The 18435-nt window shown below is 37.6% G+C and overlaps 1 protein-coding gene across 2 annotated transcripts in view; it reads left to right on the forward strand.

The window, feature by feature from the left end:
* sgcd (sarcoglycan, delta (dystrophin-associated glycoprotein)) overlaps window positions 1-18435 on the forward strand; it is a 376854-nt gene that overhangs the window by 282974 nt on the left and 75445 nt on the right. For both annotated transcript variants that reach the window (XM_038295797.1, XM_038295796.1), the window contains one exon: window positions 8849-8950. In XM_038295797.1, coding sequence (XP_038151725.1) covers window positions 8849-8950 — 102 coding nt within the window. The remainder of the gene's footprint in view (window positions 1-8848; window positions 8951-18435) is intronic.

The raw sequence follows: 18435 nt of genomic DNA on the forward strand, positions 1-18435 counted from the left end.
CACATTGCCCAGTGGCAAAATGTAAATAACAACCATAGTGAATAAAGTAAACATATGAGGGAAGTCAAACATTTTACATTTGATGACAAAATACCATTGTTGATGTAAAAAAAAAAAAAAAAAAAAAAAAGATACCTAGATTAGCATTGGGTACCCTTGAAGTAGCTCTGTTTGTATGTTTAGGGTTTTACGGCTTGAGGGGGAAGCTGCTCTCCAGTCCTTCAGCAGTTTGTCTTCAGGAAAATATCCCATTGTTGCATCTACTCTGTCCAGCTTCCCTTTCTTGCTTTTAAAAAACATCTCCTACAGCATGACGTGGTTACCGCCATGTTTCACCATGTGTAAGGTGTGTTCTGGGCAAGGAGCAATGGTAGTCTTCTCCCGAGTTCTTAGTTTAGCCAAAAGTTGTATTTTAAAAATTGAATTGGCTTAATCCAACCGAACCATAATTTTTCTCTTTTCTGTGCCTCTGAATGACATGAAGTGAAGCAAAATGAGGATTTCTTTCTATTTTTAAGCAAAGTCTTTCTTATAGACCTTCTCCCATAAAAGACCACATTGATAGATGGCACAAGCATACCGTAAAGCGCTTTTGGCCAATGGATTTTTTTTATACCTGTACTGTTGATGCTTGCAGTTCCTGCACAGTTACCATTGCCCAGTTGGTTTCTTTTCTGTATGCTGTTTGCATAGTTTTACCTCAGCTACGTCTTGGTACTTTGCTTTTCGATTCTGTTTGTTTACTGATGTGCTCTAACAAATCTTTTAGGATGTTTGTTGTGTAATTTCGTGGTGCCAGAATACAACGAGCCATTTAGTCATTAATACCATACTGGTGATCTTTATCTTGCAAAATGCATCAGGTTGGTTGCTTGTGGTTAAAACATGGAAGAAAGTTTAAGATTTATAAACAAGAAGCAATAGTTTTGCATGTGTTTCTAAGCACCCAAGAACATTTAATCAGATTTGACCAGGGTCTATGATTTTCCATTATCAAACTGCATTCTATTTAATGTTTGATATCCTAGAAACAGAAAAAAAAAAATCCTTACAGCTCCTGGATTTACATTTTTTCTCATAACTGAAAAAAAAAATAAAAATAAACCATCATAAAGCAGAAATGCTGTTAAAACGCGGCCACACATTTTTGAAGGATGACTAATGATGAATCTGCCCAGGCTGTAAAATTGTTACATGTGGCTAAGGAAGTCCTAGCATTGTCAGGGTTAGAGGAGGAATGGATTTAGAAGCGCAAAGACAGATGGATGTTTTTACTGTACCAGCATGGGAAATACGTATGTAAGACTTATTCATGGCCTCTACGTGTTCCTGCTTCATAGATAAAAAAAAAAAAAAGCCCAGAGCACATTTTATAAACATGCAGAAAGGCTCACTCATGGGGGAAGGAACACTTGCTGTGTTAGTGTTCAGCTAGACTGCAAAATTTTGTGAATAAGACGGAGGTTTTCATAAAAAACTAACGGTATGTGGGAGAAGATAAAGAGAAAAGCATTAAAGTAAGAAAGAACACTTGAAAGTTTCTATGCTGGTCACACTTCCCTTCAATTATTCATAGCTCTTCAGCTCAATGTACCGCCTGCAGTGATCAAAATAAAAAGGTGCAAGAACAGGAGTGAAAGTAGCATACAGCAAGTTCAGCAGATCTTTGAGCTCTTCTTGTCGTGTTCTACTAAATTTATCATCTCTGATTATTATTTCTTTATTTTATCTAAGTATTGAAATATACAGTATAGAATCTGGAGCAGCATTAGTATCCAGTCAGAAGCAGAGAGTTTTAATAAATAAAAAATATTTATTTTGATTTTATCCAAACCTGATATCACTAAGCATCCGCTGGATCACCAAACAGGTGTCCCTCTTCACAACTCCAGAAAGGACACTTCCAATACTCTAGAGTGCAGTGGCAGCGTGGCGTGTTATTGGTGGTTCAAGGCTATCTTGGGTGGTCCACAGTCAACAAGAATGAATTTGTTCCTCAAACAATCATTTGCAAATTCATTTTCTAAATATTTAATTTATTACTCACAAAGCAGATGATATTTTGGTATGTATTTTGGAGCTTACCCTAAAACCAAACCATGAGAATTCCCCAGTATGTTCTTCATAATTTGATTCTTTGGCCCCGGCAAAAAGTAACTGGTGTGCATTACCACCTGGTATGGATTTTGGCGAATGATGGTTTGGTCAAATAGGCTGGTCTATTAAAATTATTTTAATTCATTTTCATTCTACAATGCTCATACTTTGAAAAGTCCATTCATCATATTCTGTTGTTTCTTTCTCCCTACATGGGTTTCTTCTCCTCATAATATTCCCCTGTATCCCCAAATTGTATTCTTCTTATTCACACCTCACCAAAGTCGGTCCTCAAGGGCCAGTGTCTTGCAGGTTTTAGAAGTTTTCCTTTTCCAGGGCAGTTGATTTACATTGATCTTTGATTAACAGGCTTTTGAGGTACTGCAATCATCAGAATCAGCTGTGCTGAAGCAAAGAAATCTCAAAACCTGCAGGACAGCTTCCCTCAAGGACCGACTTTGGGGATGCCTGTTCTTATCTTTCATCTTTTTGGTTCCTCCTTCCATTTATTTTTTTTCCAGTTTTTTTTTACTTCCGTTTTTATCTTCCTTCCTTTATCTAATCTTTTTGATATTTATTTTTCAGTTTTTGATTGAAACTACTTCTCAATGATTTGTTCATAACTGTTGGAAAGTTATCACTCCTTCTGTTTGGTGGACTTCAACCCTTTTTGTTATGTAGCTCCAACTAATTAATGACCTGGTGCTGTGACAAGTCAGTTATCGCAGGGGACACCTGAGGTGGCCAATCTAATGTTGGGGTAGGGGATCCCCATATAGCTCCAGGCCCAGTGGCTTTTAAATCAGCAGAAAGTTCCTAACTTAACCACTATGGCTTGCCACCTGCTGACCCAGTTCTGGGATTTTACCTTGTTTTGCACTTTACTTACTTTGTATTCCAATACTCTTTGTTTCAATTATTTCCCATTTGTTTTAACACCACAAAGAGCATACTGTGTAGCGTTTAGGAAATGCAATTACTGGACTTACTGCGGGTGGTATCTTGTCATTGTACTATACTGGAGTTCACTAAGCTCACAAGATGTTTGTAAAACATATGGAAGCCTGGATGTTATACCCAGAGAGACCATATAGGATTCAACTCATTTGTTTAATATTTCTTGAGATTTATTGGAAAATTCAAAAACAATGAGTGGCAACCATTTTTATGACAGGCGTCCCCAAAAAAAAGCACCTTATGCTTACTTTTGAATACCATGGAGGATCTGTGGTCCTGTGGGCCTGTTTCATCTACAAAAGCTCTGGAAACTTGTTTGTGTGAAGGATGTCATAAACTCTGATGATATAAAATAAAACTTTACGACTGCTCCCAATAATGACACTTTGGTCATCACTTGTTTTCTTTCTTTCTTTTTTTTTTTGCTTGATTGATTAAAAAGACATAAAATAAAAGGTTTATGGCTCTGGCTGCTATGATCTGCTTGTGTTTCTGTGTGTTTTTTAGTTTTCATTCTATATGTTTCTTCCCCAAATTTAGTATTTATTTAGTCTTATCATCTTGTTTATTACATCCTAATGTGTTTTTCTTCCCTGTTTCTCACTGTCTGTCCTGTTAATTTTTGGTCCCCTCACCTTAAAGCTCCCCGTTTAATCTGCTTAACCCATTTCCCTTTGTCAGCTCATTAGTCTATTTTCTGCACCTGTTTGCTGCTCTTTATAAGACCTCTGTCTACCTTTGTTTCTCACTCAGTCCTTGTTTTTGCCTCCTGCTTCCATGTCTGTTTTGCACTAATTTGTTTTTGTAAGTTCTTTATTTTCTTCTCAGTAAAACCTTTCAATGTACCATGGTGCCCCCAAACATTCTGCATCAGAAGATCGTTCTGTTCCTCTTTCTGTGGCTTGATCCAAATACCTCCAATTGTAGCTCCTTTCTCCCATTCCTGACTCCTATCCCTTTGCTTTTCATGTGGTCAACAATTAGAACACGATTCAGAGTAGAAAAGGAGTTTGAAAATGCTGTGTTGAACCCAGACAGCCTTATAAATGTCATTTTGCAGCTGACATCGGTCAAAATGGGACCACAGAACTCCAAAAAAAAAAAAAATACAAGTTGCAAACAGCTGAAGCTCTCCATTGTAAAACACAAAACGGAGGTAGGTGTGTAAATTTTGGTGTTTCACACACAATAGAGTGAGACAATAAGGTTGGATGTGCCTGCACCTTATTTTATGCAAAGGCTAAAGCTCCTAGCGGCCCCTAAGGATATCAGGAGGTCTCTATGCTAAATTAATGGCCTTTAGAGACATAATACTCATAATGCTCCTTTCTAGTTGCAAGTACTATTCAGGTAGCTCTTATCATGATGACCACTTTCGCCATAGGCTAAGTGTCCTTACCAATTCCAGGTATTTGACTTGAAGGTGGACAACTGTTACGCCCACCAAGGACACAACATATTTGAGGACACGAGACAAAAATGAGGGTTCAAAAAAAGATATTTTATTAATAAATTCTCTCCGTTTTAGTTGTTCTTGGTTCGGCTTCTTCAGATGTTCTGCGAAGAGAAAAATAGTTAACGGCCCTCAAATCCCGTGCCCCAAAAAAATAAAAAAAGAAACCCAAAGTAACAACAGAAAGTTGGACCTGGCAGGCCGATCAAACAGAATAAAACGGTACAGCAGGGGGCCAACCCTATACAGGGCCGTCGAAGCCCCTACTGGTACCGGACTAAAGGCAAAAAATAACCTAAGCGAAAGAAAAATCGAAAACAGGACTACCGGTCCCGCCAGGCCAAAAACCTCAAGAAAAAAGTAAGAAAAAGTTAACAAAAATACCATATGGCAGGCTGGAACGTCCGCTGCAGGCCGCAGCGACAAGACAAGTGCGCACCGCGCACGATGGAGCAAATGAAGCAGGTGGGAAGTGGCGTCCAAACGAGGTTGGAAAGGAACGCCCTAATGTGCTGAAGGCCAGCCTATTTATAGGCGGACGACAGCACCACAAATTAACATAATTAACTTGCTAAAAGAATCCCAAAATATATTAACAAAAGATCCTTCAACTAAAGTTTATAAGAAACAAAGAAAAGAAATGGACAAAAATCATAATGTGCCCGAAGCACATAACAACAACTTATACTGATGTAGCATCTGTTCCCTGATTTTATTCATTTTTCTGCTTGGAAATACTGTTACCAAAAACGGCTTCACCATCCCCAACTCAAATGTGTATTATTGTGATGTAACAAATCCTGAAAATGAGCTGGTCTTCTGTTTGGGCTTTCTCTTTCTAAACCTGATTCTTTTTTTTTTCCTAATTAATTAGGAAGTTCTGACTGAGCTGCAATAGCTGTGTGCACCTCTAAATTCAAATCCAGTACCTCTAAATCCAGTACCAGGCAGAGTTCTGTCATCTGCAGAGATACTTGGATGACTCTGCAGTCATTGGGTGCATCAAAGATGGCCAAGAAGCTGAGTACAGAGAGCTTGTGAACCGTGGCTGTTGAGCCATGGTGCACGAATTGTAATAGTCAAGACTAGAGCTGATAACAGCATGAATCATATCAAGGTCAGGATAGTTAAAAAAAAAGTTGGAGTCCCATTGTACACCTGCCCCAAAAAACCCACTGTCATTTAGACCAGGCAGACAGCATCTGTGAGGATCCTGTTCTTTGATCTCTCCAGTGCATTTGACATGATGCAGCCTCATTTGATCTGTCAAAAACTTGAAAAGATTCAGGTGGAGGCATCAACAACAGCCTTGATTAAAGGACACCGTTTTTAAATCTGACGGATACACTTTTGAATTAAGTACGTAGTCAACAGCTCAGGAGCACCAAAGGGGACAATACTCACACCATTCCTTTTTAGTCTGTACACCTCTGACTTAAAGTACAAGATAGAGTCCCGCATTCTTCAGAAATACTCAGATGACTCTGCAATCATTGGGTGCATCAAAGATGGAAGAGAAGCTGAGTACAGAGAGCTGGTGAACTGCTTTGTGGCATTGTGTGGAAACTATCATCTGATCCTGAATGTCAACAAAACAAGGGAGATGATTGTAGATTTCAGAAGAAATGGGAACAAGCTGAATCGTGGGAGAAGAAGTTGAGGTGTTGCTGGAGTATAAACACCTTGGCGTTCATTTGGACAACACACTAGAACGGAGACACAACTATGAAGTCGCCTAGAGGAAGGGACGGAGCAGATTGTGCTTCCTAAGGAAACTTCAGCATTTGCAGCAAGATGCTACATATCTGCTATAAGTCTGTGGTGGAGTGAACTCTTCTTTCATCCTCTGCTGGGGTAACAGCATTGGAGCTAATGACTTAAAAAAGCTCAACAAAATACTTAAGAAGGATAGTTCTGTTATAGGAACTCTAGTACATCTGGAGATTATTTCAACAAGAAGAATTCTTCATAAAGTGAAGAAAATTATGGACAACAGTGAACATAATTTTCTAGAAGATCTTTAAACAAAAACAGAGTGTCTTTAGAAAGAGGTTTCTCCAGATCCAGGTCAAGATGGACCAGTACAGAAGATTCCTGCCTACAGTTATCAACAGCTACAAGGCCTGTTTAAAAAAGATAGTTACCGCAACATTTAATTAATTTAACTGAATTTTCGAGTAATCTATATGTACATGTCTTTGGTTTTCATCATCAAACTTTGGAGGAAATGAATTGCAGGAATGACGGTAAGGCAGCTTGTGATTCCCATCTGGGAACAGTTTAATATTTTAGGACTTTCCCACTCTGCTGCCATGAGAGTGCCAGAATTTTATGTAGCGTAGGTGGGTAGGGGACTTTCTGGATGTTTGTAAATCATTCTTAGTGAATCTGAAAGTTTGGTCAGTCATGAACTCTTTTTCTTTGATTACTGGTTAAAACTTGAGGGATCAAAGGTCTGAGGAATACAGGAAATGAGCCTAGGAGGAAATTGATCTATTTAAACTTGCTCCTCAGTCCTTTATAACACTATTTTTTTTCCCCGAGCAATATCAAAATCCCAATATCTTAGTAGAAAGTTGCTCTGTGTGTTCTCTATCACCAGAGGTCCTCTCATTACCATTCAGTCAGTAGCATTTACCTGTAACTGGGACATCTTGCAAATACCTCACTATTCAGTGAATAAACTTGCAGTTTTCCTGTTCTTCCTCTCTTATTTATGCAGATGAATGAAATTATTTTAGACCCTGCTGAGGGCTCCAAAAATGTAATTTTCCAAACACAGCATGCAGAATGTTCTGGTGTTTTTGTTCAGCTAAACTAGAATTGTCCCCCTTAAAGTCTTCTGTCTGGAAACATTACCATAATCAGAAAACACAAACTTTGAAGGAATTCAAGCTGTTAGCATTTGTTGTTAAACCCACTGAGAATTTGAAAGCAAGTCCAGATGCTTTAATTGTTTGGAGAAATTATTATTATTATAGGTTGCCACCCAGAACAGAAAGTGGGCCAGATTGGGAGGTTATTTGCTCCAAATGCCGATCAGGGATTGGTCTGACTGTACAGTCTGATGCAGAACATACCTTATGCATAAGACTTTATCTGTTTTTTTTAGTGGAACATGATAGGTTTGCATGAATCACAGCAGGTTCTGTGCTTAGTTACAGCTCCCAAACCATTGTTGAGCAGGTGCTGCCATGCAGAGTAGTCATTGTCTTCAACATCAGTCAGTCTCCATCAGTATGTGCAGAATTTAAAGTTTACGCAAAGAACAATACCCAGTGCAAAACTAAGCAACGTAGGAACAATAATAAATAATAATAAGGTATTATTTTTTAAGAAAGAACTAAAAAATAGTGATGTGAAGAAATAAAGGTGCTGAACATGTGTTTGATGACAGGATTGACAAATTTACGTTATCCCTAAATCAGATGCACTGCAAGATTGATGTAGTCTAATACAAAGCGATGCAAAAGTCTGATTTCTCGCATTGCCGCAAGCACTGTTTCGGCGATTCCAGTGGCACGAGCGATGTGACACCTTTGCTGGATGCAAAGCAATAGTTGCTGGAGTTGGAAAGTCCAATTGTTTGTGTTTTGTTGAGTTGTGACAACCAGACAGGGACTAGATGTGGTTGTTACATACTTCTTTTAATCAAAATGGAAGCTAGAAAAAAAATAAGGCTGACAAAGGATGAACTAAAGGAGATCCTCTTAGGAGGTTTGTGGGTGGCCTTTGAAAAAGCTGTTTAAATTTTGCAGTGAAAATATTTATTAAAGCAGCAAATTGTTATTTTCACCTGAAGAAAACATCTTCTAACTCCCTGTAATAGTAATCCAAGTGTTTATAAGATGATTGAAATATCTCAATTCTCTCTCTAAAGGCTCAGGTCGGAAAACCACACTTACTACTTTCTTTGTTCCAACCCTGTTAGTGGTACTTCTTCTCATTCTTGCAGTAAACAATTTCAAGTTGGCCCAATATAAAGCTATAGGCTTCAGTAACCACTGGTGATTATAAATTCAATTTCAAGTGCCTTGAGTTGACGTGCGTTTCATTGGTGTTTAGATGTCGCTGATGATATATTCAAAACTTTGCAAAAATGAAGATTACACACTTATAACCTCAAATGTTTTTAATTACAGTTGAGGTGGTTTGAAAAATTAAGGGTTTGTAGTTCTTTGTTTTCACAGTCTGAAGTTTTAATAACAAAAGTATGTAAAAGCATTTTTTCAGTGGTCTCTTAGTTTTCTATGTTAAATATCAAATTTTACATTTCAAAATAATTCAGGAAAGGATTACTGTTAAATTGAACTAAACAGAATTGTCTCTTGTTCCTCACAGGATGGAATGGGCAACCTGAGAATAACAGAAAAGGGCCTAAAACTAGAGGGAGACTCCGAGTTCCTCCAACCGCTCTATGCCAAAGAAATCCGGTCCAGTCCAGTAAGTAACTCACACTTTTAGATAAAAAGAGAGATTGCACTGTCAGCTGAAATAATGATGTTTTTGTTGTTATGTCTTTATTAAGTTGATATTAATTCAGTACAACCCAAAGAAAAAGCTGCATTAAAGAAATACTAAGATGACAACAGTCATCAGGTGCGTCAGAGATGGAAAAGAAGCTGAGTACAGAGAGCCGGTGAACCGCTTTGTGGCATGGTGTGGAAACAATCATCTGATTCTGAATGTCAAAAAAACAAGCAAGATTATTGTAGATTTTAGAAGAAACGGGATCAAGATGCATCCTTTTAACATCATAAATACCTTTATTTTCACCTGGACAGAAAACTGGGCAATGCAACTGTATAACCGTCTACAAGAAGGGACAGAGCAGACTGTATTTCTAAATGAAGCATAGGTCTTTTAGCATTTTCTGCAAGATGCTGCATGTCTGTTCTGAAGATAGTATGATGAATAAAAAAAGGTAACCAGGAAATAAGGAGGTATGGCACTTTGATAGACCTCTGCCCTTATTTTCCTCTCTTTTTCATGTTTGCTTCTTCAGCTCTTAGACCTTTAGCAAGAGCTAAACTAAAGCATTGTGTGTCCGTGTGAGTAACTGTTGCTGCTAGACTGAAGAACTGACTAAACATCACAATGCCATGTCAAACACAGGTCCATTATACTTTGAATATATTACCTAACAATTATTGAACACCAAACAGCCCATTATAAAATATAAACTTTTTGGTGTTCATAGCTCCCAGTGCAGGTATCAATAAATGTGTAAAGTGTGGTGTTTCTTTGTAATAAGACACTTCTCCTCCAACTCTCATTGTTCCAGGAGAGTGCATCCTGCTATGAAAACCAGTGGGAGGAATGTGTGATTATTTCACGATGGATACAAACAATATTAAATATGCCCTTTAATGATTTTAATATCAAGCGAGTGAATTAAAGGATTCTTATTCAATAGCATGTGGTTTGGTTTATAATAACATATTGATGTTTTCCTATATAACTGATGGGCAAATTCATATTTCTTTTAATAAAAAGATAAGACCCAGAATGTTCCTGCATCCTCAGACTCAGTTCAATCCAAGCCGGCTATTTAGCAATCCAACCATCTGAGGTCAAGGCACAGCATTTCCTGTTGAATATCACCTCCTGGCATTGTCTGATCAATGCAACACTGTCCTCAGGTGCTCCAGCCTCTACAGATGTGCATAGAGATGTTTTATTTGTGGTTGTAGGGTCTTTCTTTCAGTTTTCCTTCCTGCTGAACAGCTACAAGAGGAGCTTGTGATACCTCAGATGTAACAGATAAGGAAGAGATCGGGGGCAGATAAAGAGAGAGGCACAATGTCCTTCTGTCTCTTCTGTAATAATCTCTGTTCGGGTAGTGGACGAACGGATTGATAATGCAGGAGAGGCACGGTTTATCTCTGTTGTCTAGGAGCTAACGTGAGCTGAGAGAGAGAATAAATGATGGAGACAGAAGAGCAGAGGGGGAATGGGGTGGAGTAAAGAAACAATGGAGAAGAAGAAGTGGTGATAGAGACAGAAGCAAGGAGACAGATGGTGGACGACTGAATTAGAAAGAGAGAGATGAGGAGCGGGGAACTCTTATAAGACAGAGAAACTAAATCATTCACAACATCTTTGCAGCAAAATTGAAATTAAGTCCAGAGTTCTCCAGGAAGCAGATATAGATAACATGGATAATCTCCCTCATGCACAATTTGGCACCCTGTTCTGGTGAATTGATTTGACTCAGGCCAACATGTGAGCATATCTATCAACATGTGATAAATACAGAGCATTAGCTGGCAGGTACATTAAAGATGGCTGGAAACGGCTTTAGTCCCCTCATAAAATATACATATTTATTGCTGCCAGAAGAGTATTGGAAGTGGAGATGATGTCTGCTCCTATTAAAGTGAGAAGGGAGATGAATATAAAATCAGACTAAGAATAGAAAAATGAAAAGGGGTGAAGGAAGTCAAAGCAGCTGAGGCAAGTGAAGTTATATGGCATTATCCAACTGAAGCATGTTGCAAAAGGTAAGAAAGCTCAAGAAAAGGCTGCACGGAATAAGAATCAAAATCAGACATTAAAAAAAAAAAATATATATTTTTTTATTTTATTTTGGTAATTAATTGGATTTTGATACAAGAAACCATCATCAATGTTCTCATTAATAGTGGTAAAACTTCCTCAGCATTTTCAATAAATTTGATCATATTGAAAGTTCCTTAAGCAGACTCAGGTGCATAGGGATAAGGTTAAATGTAAAGACTTTTTGTATTCTTTATTTTGCTTTGAGGATGATAGGTTCAAATTTAGTTTGCTAAATTTGAAATAGACTGTCATCTCAAAAAACTCATTATTATTTAATATTTATATAAAACCCTCTCCTCTGTTTCCCTGCTTCCATCATGGAGCTGTCGTGCTGGGCTTTATTTGTCTATAGCAAAGAGGGAAGGATCAGGAACGTCCACAAACAAAAATCACCTTGAGTGGATATATTAAAAATATCTGCATGCATGAAACTTATAAATGAGATTCAGCACAAAAAAAGTAAGCCAGCAATGTTCCCAGTGTGTATTCTTCTCTTAGAGATGGAAAATGTTCAAATAAAAGTCACAGAAATAAAGAGTGCTCTCCTTCTCCTTGAGATGAGCACAGCCGCAGGTAATGAGAGCTAACGAATGAGCAATGAGCTGTCAGCGCCATAAGGTACGCACACTTAAGTTAGGAACTTAGAAAAGTATAGTAAACCTTTTTTGTATAGGACCACACAGAAAATATTGGAAGGGTTACAATTTAAAGTTTTCATCCTCACAGTCTGTCTGCATTAAAACTCCAAACTCTGGAATTTCTTTGCTATGAGGGAAAACTCATAAATTAGAATTTTACATTATTCATTATCTCACGCCCCACTCAAAGGCACTGACAAAAATGGGAGACAGACGAGCAGAGCCATAGAAAGAATTATTTATTTTATCCGAAATATGATATAGTAGAACTGCCCAGCCAGTCAGAAGTGTGGACCAATGCTGCTTGTCATTTCCCGATCCGTCCCGGAAGCACGATCCGTTCTGCACATGCGCCATCAGCTCATGTGCGCATCCAGATATACATCCGGGTCGTCCTCGATTTTATTTTGTTAAAAATACCTAAATGACGTTTTTCATTCCCAAAAATAGTAAACGTACTAAAATATAATGTGTTAAAGGTTGATAATGTATTTCCTGAGAAAATGAATGCCTTAACATCCTTTATGTTTTATAACTCTTCTCTGCCTGGAAATGGGATCTTCTAGCGGCTAACTTTTTCAGCTTTGGATTTAAATGTGAATCTAGTCTTTTAGAGTTTTATGTTTTCGTTTCGTTTTAACCTTATGTTATATAGAGCGTAATCTAAAGAAAGAAACAACTAAAATGCAGATAAACTAGCCTGGGTGCCATTCCGAACTTAGTCCCGACCACAACGTTTGAGATCTGACTAGAATTGAGTGGGACTACGTCAAGCTACAGATAAACATGGTTTAGTCATATTTTGCGGGACTGCTCTGAGCTTGTCTGATGATGATGTCAGAGTAGCAGTTTAACAAAGAAAATGTAAAAAGCATAAAAATTGTTTCACAAAAGACATAAAACATTTTTTTAAAGATGTGTATTAGCATTCTTTAGTGAGTTAAGGATAGAAATAAGTAGGTTAAGTACCATAGTTACATTATTTATGGACACCCGGATGTATATCTATTTGCGCAGGATGGATCGTGCTTCCTGGACGGATCGGGTAGTGCCACTGATTGTTCCGGTCTTGTCTGGAGGCCAAATAAAGCAGGGATGTCAGTATTTATCAGACACCAAGTGCTTTCAATTCACAGCCCATCTACCTGCATCCTGAAAAAGAACAGAACAAACAAATAGTGGAAATTAGACACCTATTGGATAGTAGGGTATCGTCACAATTATGAAAATAAAAATCGGATTGATTTAAACTTCATACTAGATGAACCTTGAAATTATCTTTTAGAACCATAAACCAGGTACATGATTTTAATTGAGTGTACAATTTCTGTAATTCAAACATGTTGAATTTAATTAGAAATTTCTTAATTAATTTATTTTATGTATAATTATTTAAATGTAACTAAATCTGGTTGTTCTGCCTCAATATGTGACCACATCTCTTGACAGAATATACTTAATTTACTATGTTCATTTTTGACAAAATCTCTGCTTTTATTCAAAGTCAGCAAGTATTCAGTAGGATTTCTGTGTACTAGATATGCTCTGAATTACTGTAATTTTAGTTTACATAACCTAACAAAGGCAATAAAGATATTGCATTCTTCTTTATTAGAAAAAAGATTTGTTTTCTGAAAATATTCTAAAATTTATGTTTTTTCTTAGTTTCTGCATGTTATGGGTCTCCCGTTTTGGGCTTCTTTTTGAGTTTTTAATTATTTATGTCATCTTTTTAGTTGGTCATTGGTTTCTTTTAACATTTGTGTCATTGTTGTTGTTATTTTTTAGTTATATTTAATTATTGTTTTGTTTTATGTGTTGCTCTTTGTTGCCCCATTGTGACAGTCTTGTTCCCTTAGCTCCCTTCTAGTTACTTCTATCCACACCTGCTCCCAATTAGCTGATTAGCCCGTTCTTTGTTCTGTCCCCCACATATACACCTCCTGTGCTCTTCCTCAATGTTGATTTCTTGTTGTTACTTGGCTCCTGATGTGTTTGTTTTTCCCTGACTTCTCATAGTTTTTTTTTTTTTTTTTTTTTTTGGTTTCATGTATTTTGTACTTGGATTTTGTTTCTTTTGCCCTTTTTTGATTAAATCAGCAAAAATGTATCTCAGCATTTGGGTCCTAAACCAACCTCCTTCCACCCTTGACAGAATCAAGTTTGGGACATTAGTATCCTGGCAAAATAATGCCAGAGCTTAAAGTTATGTTACCATATTCATTCCAAAGCTAGACCTGATTTGTGTCTGACACTCCCTGTAGCAGAATAGTTTCTCTAATTGACCTATAGGTCCAGGTCAACTACTCTCACTGGATGTTTAACTTTAAGGTCTAAACTAAAATATTTCTCTCTCTGCCAGTTTTAAATAATCATAACCATTCAACCAACAAATGCATGACCAGTAGTAAATTAGTAAGGCATGTAAAAATATCTTGTAGATTTTAATCTGATTCAGTCCAATCAAAAAGAAGTTTCATTCTGAAAGAGAGGTTCTTGCCAATCGGTATTCCACTTGGTGTCTTTGTACACAGCCATTCAGATCGTTTAGCAAAATAATCTATGTGTGCATCGTCCGCGTGATTTTTTCCCGCAATTTTATTTAAACAATTGTACATTTCCATGCATGCTAAAATGATTTAATCTGACATGTATACACACACATCATTCTATGTAGTTCCCATGTAAACAGAGATTTGAATTTAATGATCAACAAAGGTTTTGATAAGATTAGGGAATTTGTTTGCATAATTAAGCTTGTGACATGGTGTGGAAACAATCATCTCATTTTTAATATGAACCACACAAATAAGATAAATATCAGGATGTACAGAAACATGTAAAACATCTGTTCTATTAGAGGGAAAGAATTGGAGGTGGTGGAAGAGAATAAAAACCTCTGTGGTCACCTGGGCAACAAGCTGGCCTAGAGAAACAACTCTGAAGCTACAACAGGAAACAGAGCACAATATATTTCGATGAATCTTAGGCCCTCAGTGTTCACAACAAGATGCATTAAATATCTGCTGTAGAGTGTGGTGTTTCTTACATTATTTGCTTGGTTAGCATCATCAGAGCCAGTAATTTAAAATAGTTCTCTAAGCTGATTTTCAAAAGGACTGGTTCTGTTTATTGGGACTCCTCTGTTAGATCTGTTATACAAAAAAAAAGTTTTATAAAATGAAGCTTTTTACAGATAACCCTGAACATCTGCTCATCAGACTCCCATAGGCTATACCAACAGAGTGTCTTGAGTCAGAGGGTTCCCGTTTTTAAAAAAATATTGTGAGTGGATGCCCTCTGGACTAAATTAACATCTCTGTTAGATAATGTTTCCCACCCCATGCATGAAGCTGTTGCTGAACTAGAGAGCTTCTTCAGTGACAGACTGGTGCACCCTAAATGAGCCAGGGAGCGTTATTACAGATCCTTCCTCCCAGCAGCTGTAAGACATTATAACCATCACTGTTTCCAACAACCCCCAATAAGATGTTACAATCATGCTCATTTTTGGACAGTTTCTATCTTAGTCTGTTAAATAACACGCTGCTGTCATTTTTGCACGTCTCTGGTGTTGCTGCTATTTTTTCACATATATTTCACTATTACTGTAAAAATGTCCATAGCTGTATATTGATTAGTTATTCTCCAAATGCACAGTATTTATATTGTAAAACCTCAGTACAGTACAGTATTTCATTAGCTTTTTTTCTTAACTCAATCACTTATTCTGTTATTTGAACACACTTTTTTCAATGTCGACATTTGTTCGACCACGTTTGCCATAATCTGTTGCTGCTGTAACAGTACAATTTACCCATTGTGGGACTATAAAGGAATTCTCTATTCTATTCTTTTTGTAATTTTTTTTATCCTAAGAAAACTTTCCAAATTAATAAATCACTAAAAGCTCAGAGTTTACACTGCCTCCATGAGCTTATAGAGTAAACCATGTATATGAAACGTCCTCCAGGTCCACTGAAGTTTCTAGTGCTCTACTCTGTCCCCCTTTTTCCTGTTTATGCATCAAACATTAGACATATTTACTGTTGAAACTTCAAGAAGTTTAAAGTTATCAGTAATACATACACAGACACAGGGCGACAAAGCCAATCCCTTCCTGTGCTGAGCGGAGCACAGTGGTCAGGCTGTTATCTCTAATTAGGAAGTTGACTGAGGCGTGAAGATTAACCAGAGAGAGTCCGACGTGGTCAGCATTCAAGATCACTCAAAGTACCCTGGGAAAATAGAACTTATCAAAGGCTGAAGGATGAGGAAGTTTGGGCTGAATTTGACTCAGAAGTTGCACTTTTGTAACTGTACTTGCTTCTTTTTGTAGATACGTTTGTACTATAATGATCTTACAGCTTAAAGGCTGAAGCTCCAAACCTCAGGAAACACAGAATGCAATTAAATGACCCAAGAGGAAGTATCATGGAGGGCTGAGACAGGCTAATGACTGCTGGATAAGAAAAACACAGAAAAGGAACTGTGAAAAAGCTTCAACAAGTCTGTTCTCCAGATTTCCCTCAAACTCTTCTTTGGACTTTCTTAAGCATTTTCAGAGTTTATCTTTTTTTAACTGTTAACACTAATGTTTAGTGTCAGTGTTGATAAAGATTATCAAAGTCATGTTAGCCTAATACTTCATGGAGGCAGTTACCCAGCTGTCTGCTGAATGACTGATAACAGACATTTTTATCATAGACTTCAATACGAAGGTAAACACAGTAAACAGGGAAACACTTTAGACATACAGTATAAAACAACAAGAAAGACACTGCAGTACATACAGGTGCTGGTCATAAAATTAGAATATCATGAAAAAGTAGATTGATTTCAGTAATTCCATTTAAAAAGTGAAACTTATATATTATATTCATACATTACATACAAACTCATATATTTCAGATGTTTATTTTGTTTAATTTTGATGATTACAAATGACAACAAATGAAAATCTCAAATTCATCATATCAGAAAATTAGAATATTGTGAAAAGGTTCAAAATTGATGGCCCCTGGTGCCACACTCTAATCAGCTAATTAACTCAAACCACCTGCAAAAGCCTTTAAATGGTCTTTCAGTCTAGTTCTATAGGCTACACAATCATGGGGAAGACTGCTGACTTGACAGTTGTCCAAAAGACGACCATCGACACCTTGCACAAGGAGGGCAAGACACAAAAGGTCATCGCTAAAGAGGCTGGCTGTTCACAGAGCTCAGTGTCCAAGCACATTAATAGAGAGGCGAAGGGAAGGAAAAGATGTGGTCGAAAAAAGTGTACAAGCAAGAGAGATAACCGCACCCTGGAGAGGATTGTGAAACAAAACCCATTCAAAAATGTGGGGGAGATTCACAAAGAGTGGACTGCAGCTGGAGTGAGTGCTTCAAGAACCACCACACACAGACGTATGAAAGACATGGGTTTCTGCTGTCGCATTCCTTGTGTCAAGCCACTCTTGAACCACAGACAGCGTCAGAAGCGTCTAAAGAGAAACAGGACTGGACTGCTGGTGAGTGGTCCAAAGTCATGTTCTCTGATGAAAGTAAATTTTGCATTTCCTTTGGAAATCAAGGTCCCAGAGTCTGGAGGAAAAGAAGAGAGGCACTTCATCCACGTTGCTTGAAGTCCAGTGTAAAGTTTCCACAGTCAGTGATGGTTTGGGGTGCCATGTCATCTGCTGGTGTTGGTCCATTGTGTTTTCTGAGGTCCAGGGTCAACGCAGCCACATACCAGGAAGTTTTAGAGCACTTCATGCTTCCTGCAGCTGACCAACTTTTTGGAGATGCAGATTTCATTTTCCAACAGGACTTGGCACCTGCACACAGTGCCAAAGCTACCAGTACCTGGTTGAAGGACCATGGTATCCCTGTTCTTAATTGGCCAGCAAACTCTCCTGACCTTAACCCCATAGAAAATCTATGGGGTATTGTGAAGAAGAAGATGCAATACACCAGACCCAACAATTCAGAAGAGCTAAAAGCCACTATTAGAGCAACCTGGGCTATCATAACACCTGAGCAGTGCCACAGACTGATCGACTCCATGCCACGCCGCATTGCTGCAGTAATACAGGCCAAAGGAGGCCCAACTAAATACTGAGTGCTGTACATGCTCATACTTTTCATGTTCATACTTTTCAGTTGGCCAACATTTCTATAAATCCTTTGTTTTTATTGGTCTTCAGTAATATTCTAATTTTCTGATATGATGAATTTGAGATTTTCCTTTGTTGTCATTTGTAATCATCAAAATTAAACAAAATAAACATCTGAAATATATGAGTTTGTATGTAATGTATGAATATAATATACAAGTTTCACTTTTTAAATGGAATTACTGAAATCAATCTACTTTTTCATGATATTCTAATTTTATGACCAGCACCTGTATGCCAGGCCCTTTGTTGGTGCTGTGACACTGCCACAGAATTACACCATTCACCAAACACCAGGGGTCTCATTTATAAAGCTTGTGTACTTACAAGACGGGGCCTGAAACTCTCATACACTTATTCCACGTCAATGTTGTAATCTATAAAATTCTAATCTGGCATGAAAATTACGGGTACACAGTTTTTGCAGCTAGTGAAAATGGTGACTGAAGAGATTGCAGTATATTTGCTTTGAGAGATTTATTTAATTTCATAAACAACTTTAATTCTAATTCACCTTTAACAGCTCGAAAAACTGTTGAGCCATTCAAGAAAAAGCAAGAAAAACTTA

Source organism: Cyprinodon tularosa, unplaced genomic scaffold (genome assembly GCF_016077235.1).
Source record: "Cyprinodon tularosa strain WSP-4 unplaced genomic scaffold, ASM1607723v1 ctg36, whole genome shotgun sequence".
Taxonomy (NCBI): domain Eukaryota; kingdom Metazoa; phylum Chordata; class Actinopteri; order Cyprinodontiformes; family Cyprinodontidae; genus Cyprinodon; species Cyprinodon tularosa.